The following is a 22,291-nucleotide window of genomic DNA, read 5'->3' on the forward strand; positions in this document are numbered from 1 at the left end:
TGAGCTCAGGAGTTTGAAGCCAGCCTGGGCAACACAGTGAGACCCTGTCTCCAAAAAAATAAAAGTTAAATACAAGATAATGAGGTTGAAATCAATTTTTTAAACTTAGACATGCGTGTTGTAAGCAGTTACATCTATGAAATCACAGGTGCTAGTCATGCATTTTTTTCTATTAAAATAAGTATATACCTACAAAAGTAAAAACATCTTTTAAAAACATCCATTAGGCTGTCACCTGTAGCTGTTCAGCGGCAGTCAGTCATGCAGTCCATCTGCTGCCCTGGTCCCCTAAGTACCCCTACAGGTGTGTGCTAGGGCCTCTGTAATCACAGCTCAGGGGGCCTTTGGTGGAAACCCTTGGGGCAGTGGAGGCTAGGAGGGAGTTGGCCTTGGAGAAGTGGGTCATTCAGCAGGATAGAGATGGCTGGAGGCTTTCTGGAGAGGAGAAACTGCTGTCCCTGTCGCTGAGCCACCTTCCCGGAGGCCTTTAGTCCCTCCTGTGAGTGCCCTTTTGCCTCAGACATCCGGGTGCTCTCAGCACAGGAACACTTGGCCTTTCACACCATAATCTGACGTGGAGGCTGAGCCCTGAGCTTGGAATTGTGCTTTGTCCTCATGTGCGACCCAGGAGTTGGAGATGAGCGTGGGTGTTTGCTCTCAGTGTGACACTGACACATGTGCGTGTGTAGAGCTCATGCTCAAACAGACCTGCTCAGGTGTTCGGAAGCCCCTGGCAGGTTAAATGGGTCTCTGCAGAAGCTCTTCATGCCAAATAGGGCTTCTGGACACAAAGTCAGGTCGGCGTGGGACCCTTTTGAGCAGCCTTCTCTTTTTGCCATATTTCTCATAAATTTCCTTTGAACGGCGGAGGAGGGAATGCCCTTGTGCTCACTGTCGTGTGCGAACAGCTCTGTGCTGAGGGTGCCAGCAAGAGTCGCCCCCTTCTCAGCTTCCTGGAGGCTGGTGCCCTGAGCTCACCGCCTGGCATTTGGGGATGTGGGAGAAAGCATGCCTCAGGGATGGCAGGGCGGGTGGGCGGCTTGAGAATAGCAAACGTGACCTTTCTTGAAGCTGTTCCAAAGCGGGGGGACAAGCCTTGGCAGGCTTGCTGGTGGAGGGCCCTGGGTGCCTTGCGTGGGTGACTCCTGCCAGAGATGAGATGGGAAAGCTCGAAGCTCGGCCTCCACACTGCGAAGTCTCCTGTTGGTGGGACCTCCTGGAATTCTGGGCCACCTGTTACTGAGTCAGTGTCTGAGATGCTCTAAGGACCACCTTCCAGGCAGGGCTGCCACCAAAGGAGGGCCCAAATGACACAAGAAAATGCCCTTTTGTTAGTGAACCTGAGACACCATTATGGTAAGGACACATCAGTATTTTTCGGTACTACTTAGGAAAAAAAATGCTAATTAGCTTGTAACATACCCTCTGCAGACATCATAAAACAGAAAGTGCAGGTACTTAAGTCAGCGGACTAAGGGAGCTAATTAACAGTACCAGGCTCTGCCTGGGCATGGTGGCGCACGCCTGTGATTCCAGTGGCTCAGGAGGCAGAGCCAGGATTGTGAGTTCAAAGCCAGCCTCAGCAATTTAGTGAGGCACTAAGCAACTAACTCCGTGAGACCCTGTCTCTAAATAAAAATACAAAAATAGGTCTGGGGGGTGTGGCTCAATGGCTGAGTGCTCCCGAGTCCAATCCCCAGTACAAAAAAAAGAAAAAGAAAAAAAAAACCCACCAGGCTCTAGTGTGACAATGGACAGAAGCCACAGTCTGAATGTACACAGAGTGCCAAGGTGAGGCCACGGGGAGAGAGTCTCAGGGCAGGGGCTCCAGGGTTTGAGCCCTGTGCCCCGAGTCTGGGCCTCCATGAGCTGGTTCAGAGTGTGCTGGAGGGACAGGGAATAAAACTGATCTTAAAAGCTGAGAAAGCTCCTTGCCTTTCGGTTTTCAGATTTCTGATGTTCTCCAGGGAAAGACTTGATTTGGTCTTACCAGTCTCTGGGACTGTACCTGTGGGGTCAGAGCTTCTTTATTTGAGGTCCCAGATTGTCTCCTGCCTTCCAGGAGTGCAGTGTTTGGTGGAAATGTCATTCTCTTTTCTGATATTTGCTAATCTCCCTTTTTAAAAACATAAAATAGGCTAGGTGTGGTGACGTACTGTAGTCCCAGCTACTCAGGAGGTAGAAGGATCACAGGTTCAAGGTCAGCCTGGGCAACTTAGCAAAACCCTGTCTCAAAATAAAAAAAGGTCTGTGGACATAGTTCCATGATAGAATGCTTGCCTAGCACATTTGGGACCCTGGGTTCAATGCCCAGCATGAAAAACCCCAAACAAAACAGAGTGGGACTGCTGCTCAGTCTGTAGCAAGCAGCGGGTCCAGCTAGAATGAATAGCTTTGTTTTGTCTTGACTTTTTTAATCTAATAGAATGGCAAGTACTACTGGTTTTCTACTTATAATACAGGGAAAGTTTACATTCAAAAATGAAATCATTTGGGTGTAGAAACGTGTGTCTGTAATCCTAGCAATTTGGGAGGCTGAGGCAGGAAGATCATGAGTTCAAAGCCAGCCTCAGCAGTGGTGAGGTGCTAAGCAACTCAGTGAGACCCTGTCTCTAAATAAAAAACGAAACAGGGCTGGGGATATGGTTTGGTGGCCAAATATCCCTGTGTTTAATCCCTGGGAACCCCCCTCCAAATTTTTTTTTTTTTTCGAGAAAAAAATGTGGTAATTTAAAGATAAAATGAAAAGTATAAAATTTATTGAAGAAGGTGTAGGGATGATTGAGGTTTGGGAAACCCTGATCCCTGGCACCAGCTAGATAAGACCGAGACAGACGCGCTTTTAAATATGTTCTCTGGGTAATTTTTTTCTTCTTTATTTTAATAGCAAATCGAGACAAACTAGCTAGGTATTTAAAGTTTAAAGAATGCCAGTGTAAAGTAAGTAGGACTTTGCTCAGCAAGAGACATGTATATCTATAGTTGTTTAAGTGTGCTTGTCTCTGGGACTGTACCTGTGGGGTCAGAGCTTCTTTATTTGAGGTCCCAGATTGTCTCCTGCCTTCCAGGAGTGCAGTGTTTGGTGGAAATGTCATTCTCTTCTGTGTTTGGTGTGGGCCCCTCCTGCCAGAAGTGGGTTGGTTAGCTTCCCAGGAGTTTGGTCTGGTTACAGTTTACAACAGTCATTTGGAACCCTGCGTAGGTGGCTTTATCTGCACGGGATAGAGGCTGCGTGAGGTTGTTGGTGTGAGAGGGCAGTGTTCAGTACTGCGCCAGCCTCCTGGGATGAGAGCATGAAGACAGAATTGACCTATATAAATCTAGATTTAAAAGTTTTCTGCAGGAGTGTGGTTGGGGGACACTGACACATCAGGACTTACGGGAAGATGTTGCTGGTTTAGTTAACAGCAGATAGGAACTTTGAGAAGGCAGCTAGCTGCCGTCTTTCATTTAATATATGAAGGCTGTTGGTTTTTGTGTGTTAACGTTCTATCCTGCCACTTAATTTCTTTTATTGAGTTAATTTTAATTAATTCTTTAGGATTTCCAGGTATGCTATCATATCAAATGCAGATAGTCCCTCCCCCCTTCAGTTCTTATGCTCTTATCTTTTTTCTGGTCTAGGTGCATGGGTTGACTCCTCCAGTTGAATGTTAAGTAATGGGGAGAACAGGCATTCTTGCTGGGTTTCTGATCATAATGGGTTCCTAGTCATAATGGGAAAGTCTCTTCTGTTGTCTTTCCTACTAAGTAAGATGCTGGCATTGGGACTGACTAAAGTATACATTTATAGCATATTTTAAAAGTATTGATCACTGGGTGTGGTGGCACATGCCTGTAATCTCAGCTACTTAGGAAGCTGAGGCAGAAGGATTGCAAATTTGAGGCCAGACTCTGCAACTTAGACCCTGTCTCAAAATAAAAAAATGTAAAATGAGGGCTGGGGGTATAGCTCAGTTGGCAGAGTACTTGCCTCACATGCACAAGACCCTGGGTTCAATTCCCAGCACCACAACAAATAAATAGATAGACAGACAGACAGACAGACAGACTAGGATGCAGCTCAGTGGTACAGTGCACCTGGGTTCAATCCCAAGTACCTCTTCCCCATCCCCCCGAAAAAAAGTCTTAATCAATTTCTGTTTTCTTGATTATTTTTTTCAAGTTGAACAAACCCAGTTCATAAGAAGGGTTAGGAATGTAGCTCAGTGGTAAAGCACCCCTGGATTTAATCCCTAGTACCAAACGAAGAAAGAAGGAAGTAGCTAGATGTTAGTCTGACTCACTGTTCAGCAGACTTCCTCAGAAACAGGGTGCTTGCTGAGTAGGTTGATCATTGTCACGTACATAGGTTTTCTAGTTTGGGAGAATTTGTTATTCCCACATCAGCCAAATATGACAAATTGTCAGTACAACTTCCTGCCCCTGGGCACCCCCATGAAGTGCTTCCAGGTGAATTGTCCTTGTGCCATGATACCAATGTGGCGAGCCCTGCAGTTGCCAATTTGAATAGTTTCCTTCTTGGCAAGACAACTTCACTAGTTTTTTTAATAGTGTATCTCTAATATCGAGTTGGCCCATAAATTGTTTGGGTAATGTTTACTTTTTGCTGGAAAGTATGGATTGTTAGAAAGATTCCAGCCCTGGATGCCTGTTCCTGCCCCTTGTGGGAGTTAGAATACGGCAGAAGAGGCACAGTGACTGCAGTATCCATGACAGGCTTTGTATCGTGGGCGATGCATTTGTATTGTTCATCTCACAGGATGAGCTCAATCAACCCTTTGTTTTTCTCTTTCAATACTGAGGATTGAACCCAGGGTGCTCTACCACTGAGCTACACTCCAGCCCTTATTTTCTATTTTGAGACAAGGTTTTGCTAAGATGCCAGAAGCCCTTGAACTTGGGATCGTCCTGCCAGCCTGTTGCAAATGCTCATCAGATGTTTGTTGAATGAATATATTAGTTGAATGTACTATAATCACATAATATCACAGGTGGGTTCCCAAGACCTAATTTCCCATTTATGTAAAGAGAGATATTTATTTTGCTTTAAAATGAGACAGGTCAAGCTGGGCGTGGTGGTGCATGCTTGTAATCCTAGTGGCTTGGGAGGCTAAGGCAGGAGGGTCACGAGTTCAAAGCCGGCCTCAGTAACTTATTGAGGCCCTAAGAAACTTAATGAGACTCTTTCTATAAATAAAATACAAAAAAACTTGTTGGGGGTGTGCCTCAGTGGTTGAGTGCCCCTGAGTTCAATCCTCAGGACAAAAAAAAAAAAAAATGACATAATAAGTATGGAGACATGCCATGTTGATGGTTAAAAGAACCAGCCAGTGAAGATTCCGGTTCTTCCCATATTGACCCATGGGTTTAAAACAGGTGTAATCAAATTCCGAACAAGACCAGGTGGGAGGCGCACACCTGTAATCCTAGTGGCGCAGGAGGATCGCAGGTTCAAAACAAGCCTCAGTGAAAACTCAGTGAGACCCTGTCTCTAAATAATATTCAAAATAGGGCTGGGGATGTGGCTCAATGGTCCAATGCCCCTGAGTTCATTCCCCAGTAAACCAAAAAATAAAAAATTCCTAACAAGATTTTAAAAATAAAATTTATATGGAAAAGCAAAGGACAAGAACAACCAAAAGAATTTTGAAAAAGGATAAAGTTAAGGTTGGGGTTGTGGCTCAGCAGTAGAGCACTTGCCTAGTATGTACGAGGCCCTGGGTTCGATCCTCATCACCACATTAAAAATAAAAATAAAGATGTTGTGTCCACCGAAAACTAAAAAATAAATATTAAAAAATTCTCTCTCTCTCTAAAAAATAAATAAATAAATAAATAAACAAAATAAAGGTGTTGTGTCCAACTATGTCTAAAAAATAAATGTTTTTTTAAAGGATAAAATTAGAAGAATCACATTGTGTGATTTTAAGACTTAACCATAAAACCACAGTAATAAAGCTGAGGTAATAAACTGTGATATTGGCAGAGAGACACACAGATCAGTAAAATAGTGGAGTCTGGAAATAGACCCATATAATGTGGCCAGTCAACTTTGACAGACAAACAAAGGTAATTCAGTGGAGGAAGGCTAATCTTTTCAACAGATGGTGTTGGGATAATTGGATATCATGTGCAGGAAAAAAAAATGAACCTCAAGCTCCTAGTTTCTACACAAATTATTTCAAAATACATCACAGATCTGTAAGATGTAAAACTTTCAGAAGAAAACAGAAGATCTTTTTGACCCGAGCCTGAGCAAAAAGTTCTTAGGACTCCAGAAGTGTGAACCATGAAAGGAAAAAAATTGGTGAGATGGATACCATCAAACTAAAGCCTGCTCTGCAGAAGACACGGCTGAGGGATTGGCGTGAACGGCTGCGGACTGGGAATTTATTTATTTATGTATTTATTTATTTTTGGTACCTAGGATTGAACTCAGGGGCTCAGTCACTGAGCCACATCCTCAGCCCTATTTTGTATTTTACTTAGAGACAGAATCTCACTGAGTTGCTTATCACCTTGCTATTGCTGAGGCAGTAAGAACTCAAAAAACTCAATAGTTAAGGAAACTCCATTAAAAGGGGGCTTAAGGCTCAGATGCTTGAGCAGGGAGACAGGTGGCAAATAAGCACATGAAACTCAACATCATTGACCTTGAGGGAAGTTTGAATTAAAGCAGGAGGAGCGCCTGCAGCCTCCTGGAAGTCCAAAACAACAAATGAAACCACACAGTGGGGAGGGGGAAGTGCAGCCAGTATAGCCACTCTGGAGGACCGCTTGGCAGAGTCTGATAAACACACATTCACCGTATGACTCATCAGTCCCACCCCTGGGTATTTACCCCAGAGAACCAAATGTGAATGTTTATAGCAGCACTGTTAATGATCACTAAACCCTGGAATCAGCCCTGTGCCCTCCGGTGGATGAGTAAGTAAACATCCACTGCTCAGAGAATGGTCTGCAGCATGAGGAGCAGCTGTGGGTGTGCACAGGAGCACACAGAGGGGTCTCGGGCATGGTGTGGATGAAAGAAGCCAGCCTCAGAGGGCACTGGATGCACGCCCATAATCCCAGCCACCCAGTAGGCTGAGGCAGGAGGATGGAGGATGGCAAGTTCAAGGCCAGCCTTGGCAGCTTAGTGAGACCTTATCTCAAAAAGAAAGGTGGGGCCCTCCTCTGGGAATGTAGCTCAGTGGTAGTGAAATACTGTCTCAAAAAATAAAAAGGAAGAGGGGGTGGGAGGTGGCTCAGTGACAGGGCATCCCTGGCATCAATCCCTAGTACAGAAGGGAACGTGAATGTACACTGCATGATTTCACTTACATGCTTTATTTTGTTTTGTTTTTTCCTTGTACTGGGGACACACATAATAGACAGGTATTCTACCACTACTTCAACCCTTTATTTTTTTGAGACAGGGGTCTCACTGTTGCGCCAGCTGGCCTTGAACTTGGGATCTTCCTGCCTTAGCCTGCCAAGTTGCTGGAATCAGGGGCATGCACCACTGTGCCCAGCTGTTGCAGTGATCTCTCCATGTGTTAACAGGACTCTTAAAGTGAATTTTACTACGTGTTAATTTAAGAATAAAATAGACTCCCACACCCTGCCAAAATTGCTCCTGTGTACTAAATGTAGAACTAAAACACTGAAATAGATAAATGTAGCATAAAAGCATTTAAAATGGGGGAAAAAGGTAATAAAGCAATTCCCTCTAAGTATGTAAATAAACAAAAGATGAAAATAGTCACAAAAGCTAGACGTAGAGCCTGCTGTGGTGGCACATGCCTTTAATATCAGCTATTCAGGAGGCCGAGACAGGAGGATTGCAAGTTGATACCAGTTTGGGCAATGTAGTGAGACCCTCAGCAAACTAGCAAGACTCTGTCTCAAACAATAAAAAGGGCTGCGGATGGGGCCGGGTGGCAGAGGCCCTGTTCAGTTGTTTAGTTTGCTCTAGTTCAACACAGTGGCAGGACCTGTGTGAACCAGGGGTGGTGCTCAGGTGAGAGGCCAGGCAAGAAGTAGGAATCACACCTGGGCCGGGTTTTGGGTTGTCTCTGGGCTTATCAAGATACAGCTACTCAGAGCATACGTACCCCATAGAGATACAGGAAGTTCATCACAGATCAGGGCCTGGACACCTGTGTGAGCACGCACAAGTCAGCCGCAGTGATAGTGTGTGGCGTAGGGTGGGAGTCAGATGCGGACAGGCAGAGGGTGGAATGGCGTGTAGAATGAGTCCCCCAGAACAAGGCTCCTGAGCCAGAGGACGTGGAGGATTGCTGGGCAAGAATTGCGGGGTGCTCTGCGTGGAGGGAGAAGGGTGTGCGCAGGGCTAAGGGCTATAGGTGTTGGCCCAGGAGGACAAGCTGGAGGGGCAGAGGGGAGGATGCCAGCAGCAGAGGCCCCAGTGTCAGGGAGAGGGTCTGCGGCCAGCTTGTAAGTGGGAGTTTCTCAAGTTCAGGCCCCAGTGAGAGTCCCATGTGGGGAGCTGTTTACCAGGCAGATGTCCAGGGCTGTGCCCAGGTTGGACGTTGAGACCTGCAGGTGTAGCTGGTGCCAGGGGACTCCTGTGCACGCAGTCAGAAGCTCTGCAGGGAGGAGTGGGGCTGTGGGGAGCTTCCTGCGGGGCATTTGCTGCACAGCTCCCTGGTGGAGACCTCCAGTTTGCGGACTAGCAAAGCCCCCTCAGGTGTCTGTTCACAGAAGCATCACTGTTCTCCAGAAAGAAGTGGAGCCCTCTGTGCGTGTTGCAGGGGGTGGGGTCCAGGCTCTGCTGGGCCTGCTAGGATTTTGTTGGGAAAGAAGGTAAAGGGAAGCGGGTGGTGCACACTTGTGTGATCCCAGCCGCTCGGGAGGCTGAGCGGGGAGGATTGCAAGTTCAAAGCCAACCTCAGCAACTTAGGGAGACCCTGTCTCAAAATAAAAACTAAAAAAGGCTGGAGGTATAGCTGAGTGGTTGAACGCCCCCAGGTTCAATCTTTGGTCCCCCCCCCCAAAAAAAAAAGAAAGTGAGATGGGGTCTGCCCTGGGAAGGTGACTTCATGGCTTCCTGGCCCCCTTTTCTAGGAGCAGCAACCGAGTTGGACAGACGACCTGCCACTCTGCCACCTCTCTGGAGTGGGATCAGCCTCCAACCGCATCTACTCTGCTGATGGCAAGGGCACCGAGAGCCACCCTCCGGAGGACAGCTGGCTCAAGTTCAGGTGTGCATGCTGGCCTTGCTTTTGGCGGAGGAAGTTGGTTTGTAAGCAAGAAAAGGCGCCAGTCTTGCCACTGTCTTGTGGGATTTGCTGATGAGATGTGGCCTACAGGAGTGGCCTCTGTTGTGGTCCCTTCCGTGTGTAATTCAAGGCCTGATACAGCTGGGGGAGGGCATCCCAAGAGAGCACAGCTACAGTGACATGATAGCCAAAGTGGGGGGACCCCAGTGGGTACCTGAAGCTGCAGCTGATCTACCTTAGTCTCCCCAGTTCCTTTCCCTCTCCCCCGCTGCCTGTGAGGCCCTGGTCTCAGGCCTCCTGTGCCTTGCTTCCGCCAGGAGTGAGAACAACTGCTTCCTCTATGGGGTCTTCAATGGCTACGATGGCAACCGGGTGACCAACTTTGTTGCCCAGCGGCTGTCCGCAGAGCTCCTGCTCGGCCAGCTCAACGCCGAACACACTGAGGCTGACGTGCGGCGGGTACTGCTGCAGGTACGGGGTGCAGGCTGCTGTGGTACCCTCGCCCACTGTGTGTCCTCCCCGTCCCTCCAGAACTCGGGTTCTGCAACTGTGAAATGTGACAGGATTGTTCTGAAGACTCCTGGCTTCTTCATCCCACCCAGGGTCAGCCCTGGAAGCCCTTCCTAGCGGCAGGGAGGAGCCATCCCTCCTGCGACTGGCTGGCCGAGGAGGCAGCTCGGCTGGAGAAGGGGAGCCAGGGTTGTGGGCTTGGGCTGAAGTATGGGTGGGTACAGCCAGGCCTGTAGGTGCTTTAGAGCGACTCCTTTCCTTGGATGTGGTCAGGTGCTCGCCTCTGACTGCAGAGAGTCCTGGGTGGGTGTTCGGGGGCCTGGCCTCCCCACGCTTGCTGGGAGTCTGCCTTTTTTCTTTTAATGTATTTTTAGTTGTATTTTATTTATTTATTTTTATGTGGTGTTAAGGCCAGAACAGCAGGAGTTAAGGGAACAGTTCCTGATGGGGAGGCTGGTGAGTCCCAGCCCCCCAGGGGGAGTCTGCCTTTCTGCTGCTGCTATGTGGGGAGCCCTCCTGGGGGCTCTTCAAAGCATAGCTGGAGGCCATTGCCTGAGGTGAGGCTGTCCTCCTGGGCCTTAGGGCTTCTGGGCCAGTGGTTCTCAGCAGGCCCCACACCCCAGGGAAGGTGTCAGTGTCACCAGTGTCCAGGGAGCAGGAGGATTTGCAGAAGCCCTGGGAAAGGCACCCTGCTCCTGCAGAGGTTGTGCCCAGCCCTCCTCTGTGCCGGAGATGTGCCGAGGGCTGGGGAAGCTCATCTCACTTCAGAACCTTGTGGTCCCGTTCTGCAGCTGAGGAGCCCAAGGTGGCGGAGCAGGAGTTCACACCCTGCCAGTCTGATTCTAGGTCTGTGCTCTGGTCCTGCCTCCCTGAGCCTGTCTTGCTGTCCCTTCTACAATGGCTCCCGTGCAGTGTGCCTGTCCCTTGGGCCTAAGTTCTTTGTCAGAGGTGATTTGCAGGAAGCATTGGGTGCCTTGCAGTTTGTGAGACAGGACTCCTGTGTGCAAAGCCCCTGTCACATGACAACGGCGTCATCAGTAGGGACATTTTTGGCGTCAGGTGCAGTGGTGTTTGAGCCAGGCTCTGCCCCCTCTCTGTCCCCACAGGCCTTTGATGTGGTGGAGAGGAGCTTCCTGGAGTCTATCGACGACACCCTGGCTGAGAAGGCCAGCCTCCAGTCCCAGCTGCCAGAGGTACTCTTTCCACGCACCCGAGGAGGTCAGGGCCAGACACCTCCACTGTGTCGCTCGCATGCTGGGCCAGAGCAGCAGGAGCTAAGGGAGCAGATCCTGATGGAGAGGCTGGGGGGTGCCAGGGGTTGTCCTCAAGGGGCCTCCCTGGCCTGCCATGGGCAGTGAAAGGCAGGAGGAGAAGCCTTTCCAGGGCCCAAGGCCTAAATCAGTCCTCAGCCTCATCACTTATCCCTCTTGTCACCCACCAGCACCTGTGGGGCCACCACTGAGCTGGGTCACTGCCACTCCCTGGGGTTCAGCCCAGGCCTCCCTCCTGGTGGTGCCACAGACCATCTGTCCTCCGGGGCTCACATCCTTGCTCCCAAGGGTAGGAGGGGGTTGGTCAGCTGGCCCTCGAGGCCCAGCCCTGCCCTGACCTCTGGTGGTGGGTTGCAGGGCGTCCCTCAGCACCAGTTGCCTCCTCAGTATCAGAAGATCCTTGAGAGGCTCAAGGCGCTGGAGAGGGAGATTTCAGGAGGAGCCATGGCCGTGGTGGCCGTCCTTCTCAACAACAAACTCTACGTCGCCAATGTAGGTGAGCTGCTCACCCATCCAGGCAGGGGGAGGAAGGTTGGCTTCAGGGTCCACACACGTGGATGCTTTGGACGCAGAGTGTCTCAAGGCCATCCCCTGTTTCCTTCTCACTGCCACCGTGTGTTGCGTCCCACCTGGAGGTGGGCAGATGCAGGCATGAGATGCCAGCTGTGGGCCGTGAAGGGAAGGAGGAAAGGCCTTTCCAGGGCCCGAGGCCTAAATCCCTCCGGGCTATGGGTTCCTCTCCTCCTCCGCTAAGTCTCTGGTCAGCTGTTCAAATTCTACTGCAGGCACGAACCGGGCACTTCTATGCAAATCTACGGTGGACGGGTTGCAGGTGACCCAACTAAACGTGGACCACACCACAGAGAATGAGGATGAGCTCTTCCGCCTCTCGCAGCTGGGTAAGAGGGGGCGCCCGGCTGAGGGATAAATAAGAGAGGAGACTGGCTCTTGAACTCCCCTGTCCTCCTTTGGTGGCAGGCAGACAGGTGCATAGTGGAAGAGCCATGAGACCCTGGGACCAGCCTGCCTGGGGCTTTGTTCAGCTCTGCTGCTTACTACGTGGTGATTCGGGGACATATTCAAGCTTTCTCTGCCTCAGATTCCTCATCTTTGTAATGAGAATGGTAGTAACACCTACCCCAGGGTGTTGTGAGGGTTAAAAGAGTTAAAATTACATGAAAATGCTCCCTAACGTACCTGGCACATAGTAGTACTCACTGTTATTGACAGAAACTGAGAAAAGCCAAGGAACCCTGAGATTCCAGCCGCTGCCTAACTTTCCTTCTTTCCCTGAGCTCCTGGCAGACATGGAGGCCGCTGAGGGCAGCTTGCTGCTCCCAAGGCAGACAGGGCTGTGGTGGGCGGGGCCGCGGTGTGTGGAGGAGGGGCCTGGGCATTCTCATGGGAGTGAGGCTGAGGACAGCAAGGGACCTTAGGTTGCTCTCCAGTGCCCTGACGTCTTCACTTCCTTCTTGGTAGGTCCTCACTCCTCGTCTTCGTGGATCTGTCTCTGTCCCCTTTTCTTGGTTTTTCATGTGCACTGTTCTCCCTCTGGTAGGTTTGGATGCAGGAAAGATCAAGCAAGTGGGGATCATCTGTGGGCAGGAGAGTACCAGGCGCATTGGAGATTATAAAGTCAAGTACGGCTACACTGACATTGACCTGCTCAGGTAGGTGGCCAGCCCAGCTGCCCCCAGTTCTTTGTAAGACTTGAGGGTCTGAGGCAGAAGCAGATTTCAGGCTGCAGGGGTGGGTACAGTTGAACTAGTTCAGAGCACAAGGGTATTCTGTCTTCCTCCCAGAGAGGTTGGTGTAGGGTGGGACCCAAGCCTAGCAGAGTTGGGGTCTGTGAAGCCAGACCGGCAAGGTGTCATAGTAGGGCGCTGGGCCAAAGCCCAAGACAGTGGTAGTGCCCCAGAGCCTGGGGCATGAAGCACCTGGCATGGATGTACCTGGCATGAGGTACCTGGCATGGATAGGGATGGATGGCTGGTGGATGCTGCCTGTGACAGGCAAGGCCAGAGTTGAGATTAGTTATCCATTTCCCTCCAGGGACAGTTCCCTTCTGGGTGTCACCCAGGTCCTCATGGCAAAAAATTAGCAGTAGTAGTGATGGCGAGCCCTTGAGTCCACCCTGCACAGCTCCTCAGACATGGACCTCCCACTCAGCAGTGACGTGCATGCTGTCACCACCCCATAGGCATGTTCCTAGGAGGAAACTGAGGTGGCCACCAGTCTCAGGGCTAAGGATGGTTGCTGCGGGCCTGGATCCCAGGCAGTCTGAACTTGGAGCATGTGTCCTCACCTGCCGGCTGACCTTCACGGCTGGGCAGACACGCCTGTGCACTTGTAGGTCACCAGTCACAGCCAGGGCTACAGGGATCCTGCCAGAGACCCCAGCTGCAGGCAGGCCTCGTGGCTTAGTTTCAACTCCTTGTCCACCCAAGGTTTAGGAAAGCAAGTTTAGAACCTTTGTCCCTAGTTTGTGGGGTTCTCTTTGCTTTATTTGAAAGTTAGGTCTTTGGTGGGCTGGGGATGTAGCTCAGTCGGTAGAGTGCTTACCTCGCATGCACAAAGCCCTGGGTTCAACCCCCAGTACCATGGAAGAAAAGAAAAAAGAAGAAAAAAATTATGTCTGTGGTACCTGGGTGTGGTGACCCCCTGCTACTTGGGATGCTGAGGCAGAAGGATTGCAAGTTCCGGGTCAGGCTCAGAAACTTAACAAAGCTGGGCATGGTGTCACATGCCAGCCACCCAGGAGGCTAAAACAAGAGGATTGCGAGTTGAAAGCTAGCCTCAGCAATAGCGAGGCACTAAGCAACTCAGTGAGACTCTGTCTCTAAATAAAATACAAAAAAGGGCTGGGGATGTAGCTCAGTGGTTGAGTGCCCCTGAGTTCAATCCTTGGTACCCCCCCCCAAAAAAAAAAAAAAAAAAAAAAAAACAGTGAGACCCTGTCTAAAAATCCCAGTCCCACAGGGCTGGGGTTGTGGCTGAGAGGAGATCACTTGCCTAGCACATGTGAGGCACTGGGTTCAATCCTTAGCACCACATAAAAGTAAATAAAGTAAAGGTATAGTGTCCGTGTGCAACTAAAAAAATTCATACTAAAAAAAAAAAAAATCCTGGGCTGGAATTGTGGCCCAAAGGTAGACCGCTCGCCTAGCGTGTGTGAGGTACTAGGTTCGATCCTCAGCAACACATAAAAATAAAATAAAGATATTATGTCCACTTGTAGCTAAAAAATAAATATTAAAAAAAAAAAACCAACCCAGTACTACAAAAAGAAGGAAAGTAGGTCTGTGGTTAAAGCGCTTTGAACAGGCCTTAGGATGTGTGTGGTGAAAGTCAGCCAGGACCCCCACCCAGAGCCTTCTAGTTTCTCATGTGTCCTGCCCACAGATGTCTGTGCACGTGTGCATACATGTGCCTCTGCATAAGTTTGTGTTTTGTGGCAACTGAGAAGCAGGCTGCCACAAGTTTGGACACACCTTCCTGGCGTTCTGATCTCACCCTTTATTGAGGTCCGGTTGACACACAAAAGCTGTGTATATTTAATGTATGCAGCTCGGTGAGGTTAGAGCTAAGTTTACACCGACCCCCTATTTTCACAAAGAATGTGCATCCCTCCTCCCCGCACACCTGCAGTGGAGGTTGCTGGGACTCCCATAGGATTCTTTACCTGAGTAGCCCCCAACTGACCAACCCTCAGGATACACTAGGCTTCTCTCTTCCAAGTATTGTTACCAGGCACATCCTCATGTGCACACACACACAGACACACACTAGAGTTTTTTTTTTTTACATCTAATGACCCGCACATCAGAAATAGTCCCTATGCCCTTAGTCAGCATGGGAATCTGTTTTGGTGGAGCCCCAGTAATAGCAAGAGGCGCAGGCTTTAAGAGGCAGCCATTCCTAGCCAGCACGGTGGTGCCTGCCTGTAATTCTAGTGGCTCAGGAGACTGAGACATGAGGATCACAAGTTCAAAGCCAGTCTCAGCAACTTAGCAAGGCCCTAAGCAATTTAGTGAAACTATCTCAAAAGGGCGGGGATGTGGCTCGTGGTTAAGTGCCCGTGGGGTCAATCACTGGTATAAAAGAGAACACACAAGTGTGCACATGCTACCTCTTGCTGCTCTGCCCTGCAGCCTGCCAGGGCTGAGCTCTTGGGGGTAGGAGGATGGAGCAGGGCCAGAAGCCAGCACTGGGCCTTTGCTGTATTGACCCCCCAGCCTGCCAGTTTTTCTTGCCCTCTGAGCTTTATTCTAGCAACTCACTTTCTCTTGCCTCTCTTTCTTTCCCTCTCACCAACTCATGCGTTTTATTTTACACTCTGGGTGTAGATTCTTCCCCTCAGCAGACTCAACATTCACCTGGAGACCTTTCCACACAAAGTCCTCCCTCCACTCTCTCCCCATAGTGCTGCCAAGTCCAAACCCATCATCGCAGAGCCAGAAATCCATGGTGCACAGCCTCTGGACGGGGTGACCGGCTTCCTGGTCCTGATGTCTGAGGGGCTGTACAAGGCCCTGGAGGCTGCCCATGGGCCTGGCCAAGCCAACCAGGTGAGCTGGTCGGGACAGAGCTGGCAACCACAGGGCATGACTGGCTGGCCTGCAGGGTGGGTGCTCCCCTGGCAGCCCAGAGCACTGATCCCCAGATGCCATCACCAGACACCTTTTCTGAGTGCAGAGCTGAGGGAAGGGACAGCCCAGAGCTTGGGCTGGGGATGTGGTAGAGCACTTGCCTAGCACGCTTGGGGCCCTGGGTTCCGTCCTCAGCACCACCAAAAAGAAAAGCCCATAGCTCTGAAAACACCTGTCCCTCCCAAAGCTCTGTTCCTGGGTGAGCAGCAGTATCAGCGCCCAGGGCCCTCAGGCCTGAGGGCAGTGAGTTCCCCCTGGCAGCCTTGCTCTGGGGTGCTGGACAGAGGCCTGGGCCCAGGAGGGCAGTGGGTCAGGCTTGTTCCCCTTTCCAGGAGGGGTTCTCTGGGGCTTCATTTCCTGGTCAGAACACCAGAGTGTCCTCCCTCCTGTAGTGGATGGGGAGGGTGACATCTCCCTTGGAGGGACCGTGGTGAGGTCATGCGTGGGAACATGGAGTGGTTTATTTCTTCTGCACCGTGGCAGGAAGTGGGACTTGCAGGCAGGTGTTCAGGAGGAGGCCGCCCTCGCCTAGCCTTGGGTTGTGTTTGGTGTCTTCCTCCATCAGCAGTGGGTATGATGGGAGGCTCACCTTTTCTGCCTCATCCTTTTTCATTAAAAGGAAGAAGTCTTAAGTGCCTGACTATCCCTGATCCCTGTGCTCAAGGTTTTCCCACCATTTTATCTTATTATTCATCCCAGCAGCCTCCTAACAAGAGGGGCCGGTGGCTTACTTAGTTCTATTCAGGATCTTCCCTGAGGTGACACCGCTGATGGCAGTGGAGCTGGGTTCCTCAGGTCCAGGTCCAGGTCAAGGACATTGCCCTTAATTGCCCTCCCTTCCTGCCTCCAGGAAGCTGGAGCCAAAGACTGGGTGCAGTAGTGATGCCTGTTATCCAGCAACTCAGGAGGCTGAGGCAGGAGGATTACACTTCAAGACCAGCCTCAGCAACTTTGTGAGATCCTGTTTCAAAAAGTAATAATGACTGTGTACAGAGCTCCGTGATAGAGCACACTTGGCCCAGTAATGGGGGAGCAGGCTGTAGCCAGCCCTCATGCAGAGGATTTTGTGCTTCTAATTTTTTATTTTTTGGTACTGGGGACTGAGTCAGTACTAGCTCTACCACTGAGCCATATCCTCAGCCCTTTTTATTGTTTATTTTGAGGGCCTTACTAAAACTGGCCTTGAATTTACAACCCTCCTGCCTCAGCCTCCTGAGTAAAATGGGATTGGATCCATTTTTGATGTTTTCATCAGTGTGGTTTTCTTTTTCTTTCATTTTTTTTGTCTAATCAATAGAATTTTCCAGTGGCTTCTACTGGGTTCTAGATTATGCTGGACAGGAGATTTATCTGAAGGCAAGCATCCCTAATTGCTAATAAAATGCCTGATCTGGTGCATCATAGCCTACATGAAGTCTTTCCAGAAGGAATTCCTTACTGATGTGCATCTACACTGGGCCCCGTGGTAGTGTGCAGAGTGCTATCACGTCCGTGTCATGTAACCCTCATAATGACCGGCAAGGTGGATATTACCCATTTAAACAATCAGAGAGGTCACAAGGTCACACATTTTTTCTAATGAGAAAGTTCTTAATACTCTTAATACTCTGGTTTCTCTTTGGATCATATAAATCTTTTGCCTTTTGCTAATGAGAAAGTTCCAGAAGGATTATCCTGAATGCCTTGACAAGCCCAGATTATTGGCTTGGCTAACGGGGTACTTCCTCCACCTGCTGGTCTGGTAAAACCTAAGTCTCTCAAAGAAGGCTCTGGAGTGACCACCCCCAGTCCCTTGGCCACCCCTCATTCCTCACCAGGTTCATTGCCCTGTCCCCAGGAGATTGCTGCAATGATTGACACTGAGTTCGCCAAGCAGACCTCCCTGGACGCAGTGGCCCAGGCTGTGGTGGACCGGGTGAAGCGCATCCATGGTGACACCTTCGCCAGTGGTGGGGAGCGTGCCAAGTTCTGCCCACGGCACGAGGACATGACCCTGCTGGTGAGGAACTTTGGCTACCCGCTGGGTGAAATGAGCCAGCCCACACCAACCCAGGCCCCAGGTATGTGTACCTTATAGAGAGGCTGTAGGTGGGTGCAGAGCCGCTGAGCCTTGGACTCGCACCTGGAGTGCAGGTGGAGCTAGGAGGTTTGGGTTGCAGTTCTAACCCAGCCCCTGACCTCCAGCCTCTGAGCTGCCCCTTGTTGTTTTGTTTTGTTTTATTTATTTATTTATTGGTACCAGGGATTGAACCTGCTTAACCAAGAGCCACATCCTCAGCTCTTTTTTTTTTTTTTTTTTTAGTTGTTGATGAACTTTTATTTTATTTATTTGTATGTGGTGCTAAGAATCAAACCCAGTGCCTCACACGTTAGGCAAGCGCGTTACCACTGAGCCACAACCCCAGCCCCCTCAGCTATTTTTTATATTTTATTAAAGGCAGGATCTCACTGAGTTGATTAGGGTCTTGCTGCTAAGGCCGGCTTTGAACTCGTAATCCTCCTACGTCAACCTCCCAAGCTGCTGGGATTACAGGCGTGCGCCTTTACACCTGGTTGCCCCTTTATTCCTTCTGTATGTGAAATGAGGGTAGCACCATCTGCCCTGTCCTCCTGCAGACCTAAGGGGTGAACAGGTGGTGTGCAGGGTCACAGAGGCACATGAAGGTGATAGCACCCCTGGCTGAGGGCCCGCGAGGCCAGATCCTGACCTGCATTGCTTGCTGTAGTCCTTGTGAGCAACCGTAAGGACAGGAAGAGGAAACAGTTTCAGAGCAAAGGGACCTGGGTAAGATTAGGTACTGGACAGATGGTCAGGCCGCAGCATCTGGCTCTGTCTCTGGCCTTGTTGGACAGGGGAGACGTGTTACTTTCTTCCTTTTTCCTTTTAATTCTTAAATCATAAGCACAGAGGTGGTCGTGCCTTGGGGTGTCCCTCCCAAGGCATCACTGGGCTCCTCAGGGCTGACTTTCTTTTTTCAACAAGGAAACCTTGGAGCCCAGGCATCGCTGATGCTTTGTGCCCCTGGGCTTGCTGGAGTTTCTCAGGCTCACTGTTCCTGCAGCCATGTTTGCATTGGGTCGAGATCCACTAGGAGCAGACCATCCTTGGATCATCCACGGGAAGCCGGGCCCTTGATTCCATTGAGCACCAGTGGCTTCCCTGGTGGAGGGAGGTCCCAGCCTGTCTGGAAGAGTCTCTGCCAAGGGACACTCCTGGGCTGCCCCAAGGGGCAAGGACTGCGCCAGGGCTTGAAGGGTTTCAGCCCCCAAGTGCTCCTCAGGCCTCAGAGTAGCTCTACCCCTCCTCCTGATCTGGTGCCCAATGCTCTCTTCCCCCTACAGCTGCAGGGGGCCGCGTGTACCCCGTGTCCGTGCCCTACTCGAGTGCCCAGAGCACCAGCAAGACTAGCGTGACCCTCTCCCTCGTCATGCCCTCCCAGGGCCAGATGGTCAACGGGGCCCACAGTGCTTCCACCCTGGACGAAGCCACTCCCACGCTCACCAAGTAAGTCCTCGTGCCCCAGGGAGAGAACACAGGCAAGCCCTAGGGCCCTGGCTGAGGGAGATCTCCTTAGAGCCCAGGGCAGGAAGAGGTGGCACTGTTGGTCCAGCAGCTGGATGAAGCTGGACCTGGGGGGGGACTGCAGGGGGACTGCCAGGGAGCGGGGCTGCTGAAGGTGCCAGCCCGCTGCTCTGCCTGCTGGGGCCTGTGTTCTGGCTTTTGTTCACCGGGACATGCTCTCATTCTTCTCCCTGTGGCCTGGCCTGGCATGGCTGCTGCTCTCAACTGTGATGCCCAGAGTCCAGCTTCTGAGGGGGCTGTCTAGATTAAGAGGGGTGCATGGAGGCCGCAGCCTGGGTGGGATCCAGGGGGCACCTCCGTGCAGAGCTGCCTGACAGGCCTGGTGTCCACCACCCACACACCCCCCACCCCAGGAAGGGGGGAACGACAAATCTGGTTTCCACATTCCAGCACCGAATAATAGAGATGCCACACCCAGCCCGTCCCAGGGTGGCTGACAGGATGTGGCCAATTACAAGTGGCTGAAAGGAGGGAGTGGCCTGTTTTCCTCCACTCTGCAGGGGTCCTTCCTTCCCTTGCCTCCCCCCCCTGCTGTCCTTGCTGTCCTTGCTGTGGCCGCCCCTGTGGGTGGGAGCCTGCCAGGCAGCCAAGCTCCACCTCCAGCACAGGGTCAGGGTGGCCGATCCTTCACCCCTGTGGGGCTGCCCCAGGAAGCTACCAGCTGTGTCCACAAGGCAGAGCCTGATGGCCGTGGACTGTCCACTCAGCATCCTCTGCCTCTGGCCTCCTGGGCTGGGTGTCCTGGGCATTGACAGGTCAGCGGCTAACAGATAGTTCTGTGTAAGAGAAGGTGGATGTCCAGGGCCTTGGAGAGCATGGGCACCTGTCCCTGTGTGGCCAGGGAAGGAGCAGGCGGAGGGGAGTGGAGGCAGGTGTCTGGAAGGGACTGGCTGCCTGCGCTCAGTGGGCCGAGGGTGGGGTGGGGTGGAGGCGTGGCCAGGCAGACTGGGAGGCTGGCAGGGGTGTGTGTCTGCCTGTCCCACAGGAGCCACTCACCAGGAGTGGCTGCTTCTACACTGGAACCGGGTGTTCTGTTCAGCCTGAGTTGATTTAAACAGCCACATGCGGCCAGTCCTGAAGACACATGTCTGACATTTTATCTGTCCTTCTGCGGCCACTTTTGCCAGAGGTTCCTGTGGCCCAAGGGCCTGGTGAGTCAGGGAATGCTCTGTCCCCAGGCCGGGGACCAAGGCCCCCTTGACCCAGCCATCCCAGAGTGGCTCTCCCCTCTTGTCCCTGCAGCCAGAGCCCGACGCTGACCCTGCAGTCCACCGACACGCGCACCCAGAGCAGCAGCTCCAGCTCTGATGGTGGCCTCTTCCGCTCCCGGCCCGCCCACTCGCTCCCGCCTGGGGAGGACGGCCGTGTGGAGCCCTACGTGGACTTCGCCGAATTTTATCGCCTTTGGAGCGTGGAGCATGGCGAGCAGAGCGTGATGACGGCGCCGTAGCCTGGCCGGCGAGTGTAACCCAGTGGACCTCGAGTGAGGGCAGGAGCCAGCTCTGGTTCAGCCTTTCCTGACTGCCTGTGCCCAGGAGCAGGGGCACTCCCGCCCTCGGCCTGCACCGGCCTCTGCCCCATGGCTCTTGGGCTGTAGAGCTGCAGGTGCAGACTGTGCTGCTTGTCCACGCCTTGTCACCTCGCGGGAGGCTGGAGGCCACTCCTGGCCGCAGCCTCAGCCAGGACATTGCTGTTCCTCAGAGCAAGGGCCCAAGTGTGGAAGCTGCAGCTGGCCTGCAGGCCACCGGGAATTCCTTCAGCCCTGCAGCAGCGTGGGAAGAGGCTGTCCTGTGGGCCCCGAGTGCCACCATCTCCTGTAAAATAACCTGGGCCACTGCTAGCGCCCCTCCACTCCCAGGAGGTGGTTTCCCCTCTCCAGCTTCTCAGCCTCGTGCTCCCATGGCCACAGGGACCAGGTCAGACAGAGAGGCCCCGAGAGAACTGGCCTAAGAGAAGCCCTGGAGCTGCCAGAGGGGCGTGCACTGGGCAGCTGGGCCTTCCCAAGAGGATGCGGGAGAGGTGAGGCCGAGCCCCACTGAACTGTGAAGAGGCAGGGGAGGCCCAAGTCAGTGAGCCAGTTCCACCCTGCATCCTCCCTACTGGTGCTAGGGAGGCCACGTTAGGAACAGATGAGATGCGCGGCCTTTGCACTGAGGACGATTCTGGAGGTCCCTGGTTGACACACTGCCTGTGGGTCAGGCTGAGGGGCGTGGTCAAAAGAGAAAAGAGCAAAAACTGGTTCCACGAGGGAAGAGGTGCCTCAAGGCCTTGAAGGGGAAGGACTGGGCTGGCCAGGCCTGGGCTGCACCTCTTCACACAGTCTGTCTCCACTGGAGGGACACCACCAGGGCTGCCAGACAGGGTTGCCATTCCCATTTTCAGAGGAGGAAACAGAGACTTGCTCCTGGCCAATGTCACACCATCGATGGCAGAGCTGGAGCTCAGGCCTGTGGCTTCTTTAGAGTCTGCAACCCATGATGTCCCTCTGGCCAGGGACCTGCCACCACTGAACAGCCCCAGTGTGCTTATTCTCTGCAGTGTGGAGGCTGGCCCCAGGGTCCTCTGCCCACTCCATGATTCCAAAGTCCATTTCTGCAGCAGAATTGAGGCCAGTGCAGTGCCAGGGACAGGCCGAGTCTCCTGGGAAAGCAGAGGAAAGGCCCCTGTGAAGCCACCCATCGCTCTCCTGCAGGGAGCAGGTTAAACCGTCACAAAGGCTCTGGAACAAAGGGAATTCTCCCAGGAATGTCTCTGTCGCTGTTTGGTCTCTAGCAATAGAGTCCTGTTTCTAATGCAGTAAAGTCACACACGGTGGCGTCACATGGTGCAGTGTTCGTGCTGGCACTTCTGTCCCACATGACTCTCTCCCTGGGAGGTGGCTGCCTCCTGTCCTGCCCAGGATGCTAAGGACCATGCTAGCCAGGCCGATAAGGGCAGAGATGGGGTGGAGCCAGGGGTCCTGACTACATCTGTGCCCATCGTCCCCAGGGGAGCATAGGCGCTGTCTGTCAGGCGCTCACAGCCACACCGTTGCCAGGCGGCAGGGCCCCA

The 22,291-nt window shown here is 52.0% G+C and overlaps 1 protein-coding gene across 2 annotated transcripts in view; it reads left to right on the forward strand.

Moving 5' to 3' along the window:
* The window catches only part of Tab1 (TGF-beta activated kinase 1 (MAP3K7) binding protein 1), a 26,114-nt gene extending 4,054 nt beyond the window's left edge, over positions 1-22,060 (forward strand). Inside the window, exons 2-11 of one of the 2 annotated variants that reach the window (XM_046429668.2) lie at positions 9,073-9,209; positions 9,545-9,698; positions 10,844-10,930; positions 11,366-11,504; positions 11,794-11,907; positions 12,567-12,678; positions 15,432-15,576; positions 17,495-17,717; positions 19,000-19,162; positions 20,483-22,060. In XM_046429668.2, coding sequence (XP_046285624.1) covers positions 9,073-9,209; positions 9,545-9,698; positions 10,844-10,930; positions 11,366-11,504; positions 11,794-11,907; positions 12,567-12,678; positions 15,432-15,576; positions 17,495-17,717; positions 19,000-19,162; positions 20,483-20,690 — 1,482 coding nt within the window. In that variant the 3' untranslated portion in view covers positions 20,691-22,060. The other variant, XM_046429669.2, reaches the window with a different exon arrangement.
* Positions 22,061-22,291: the final 231 nt, after the last annotated feature.

The sequence above is a fragment of the Marmota monax genome, unplaced genomic scaffold (assembly GCF_021218885.2).
Source record: "Marmota monax isolate L192 unplaced genomic scaffold, Marmota_monax_Labrador192_F-V1.1 WCK01_AAM20220418_F8-fsc00051, whole genome shotgun sequence".
Classification (NCBI taxonomy): Eukaryota; Metazoa; Chordata; class Mammalia; order Rodentia; family Sciuridae; genus Marmota; species Marmota monax.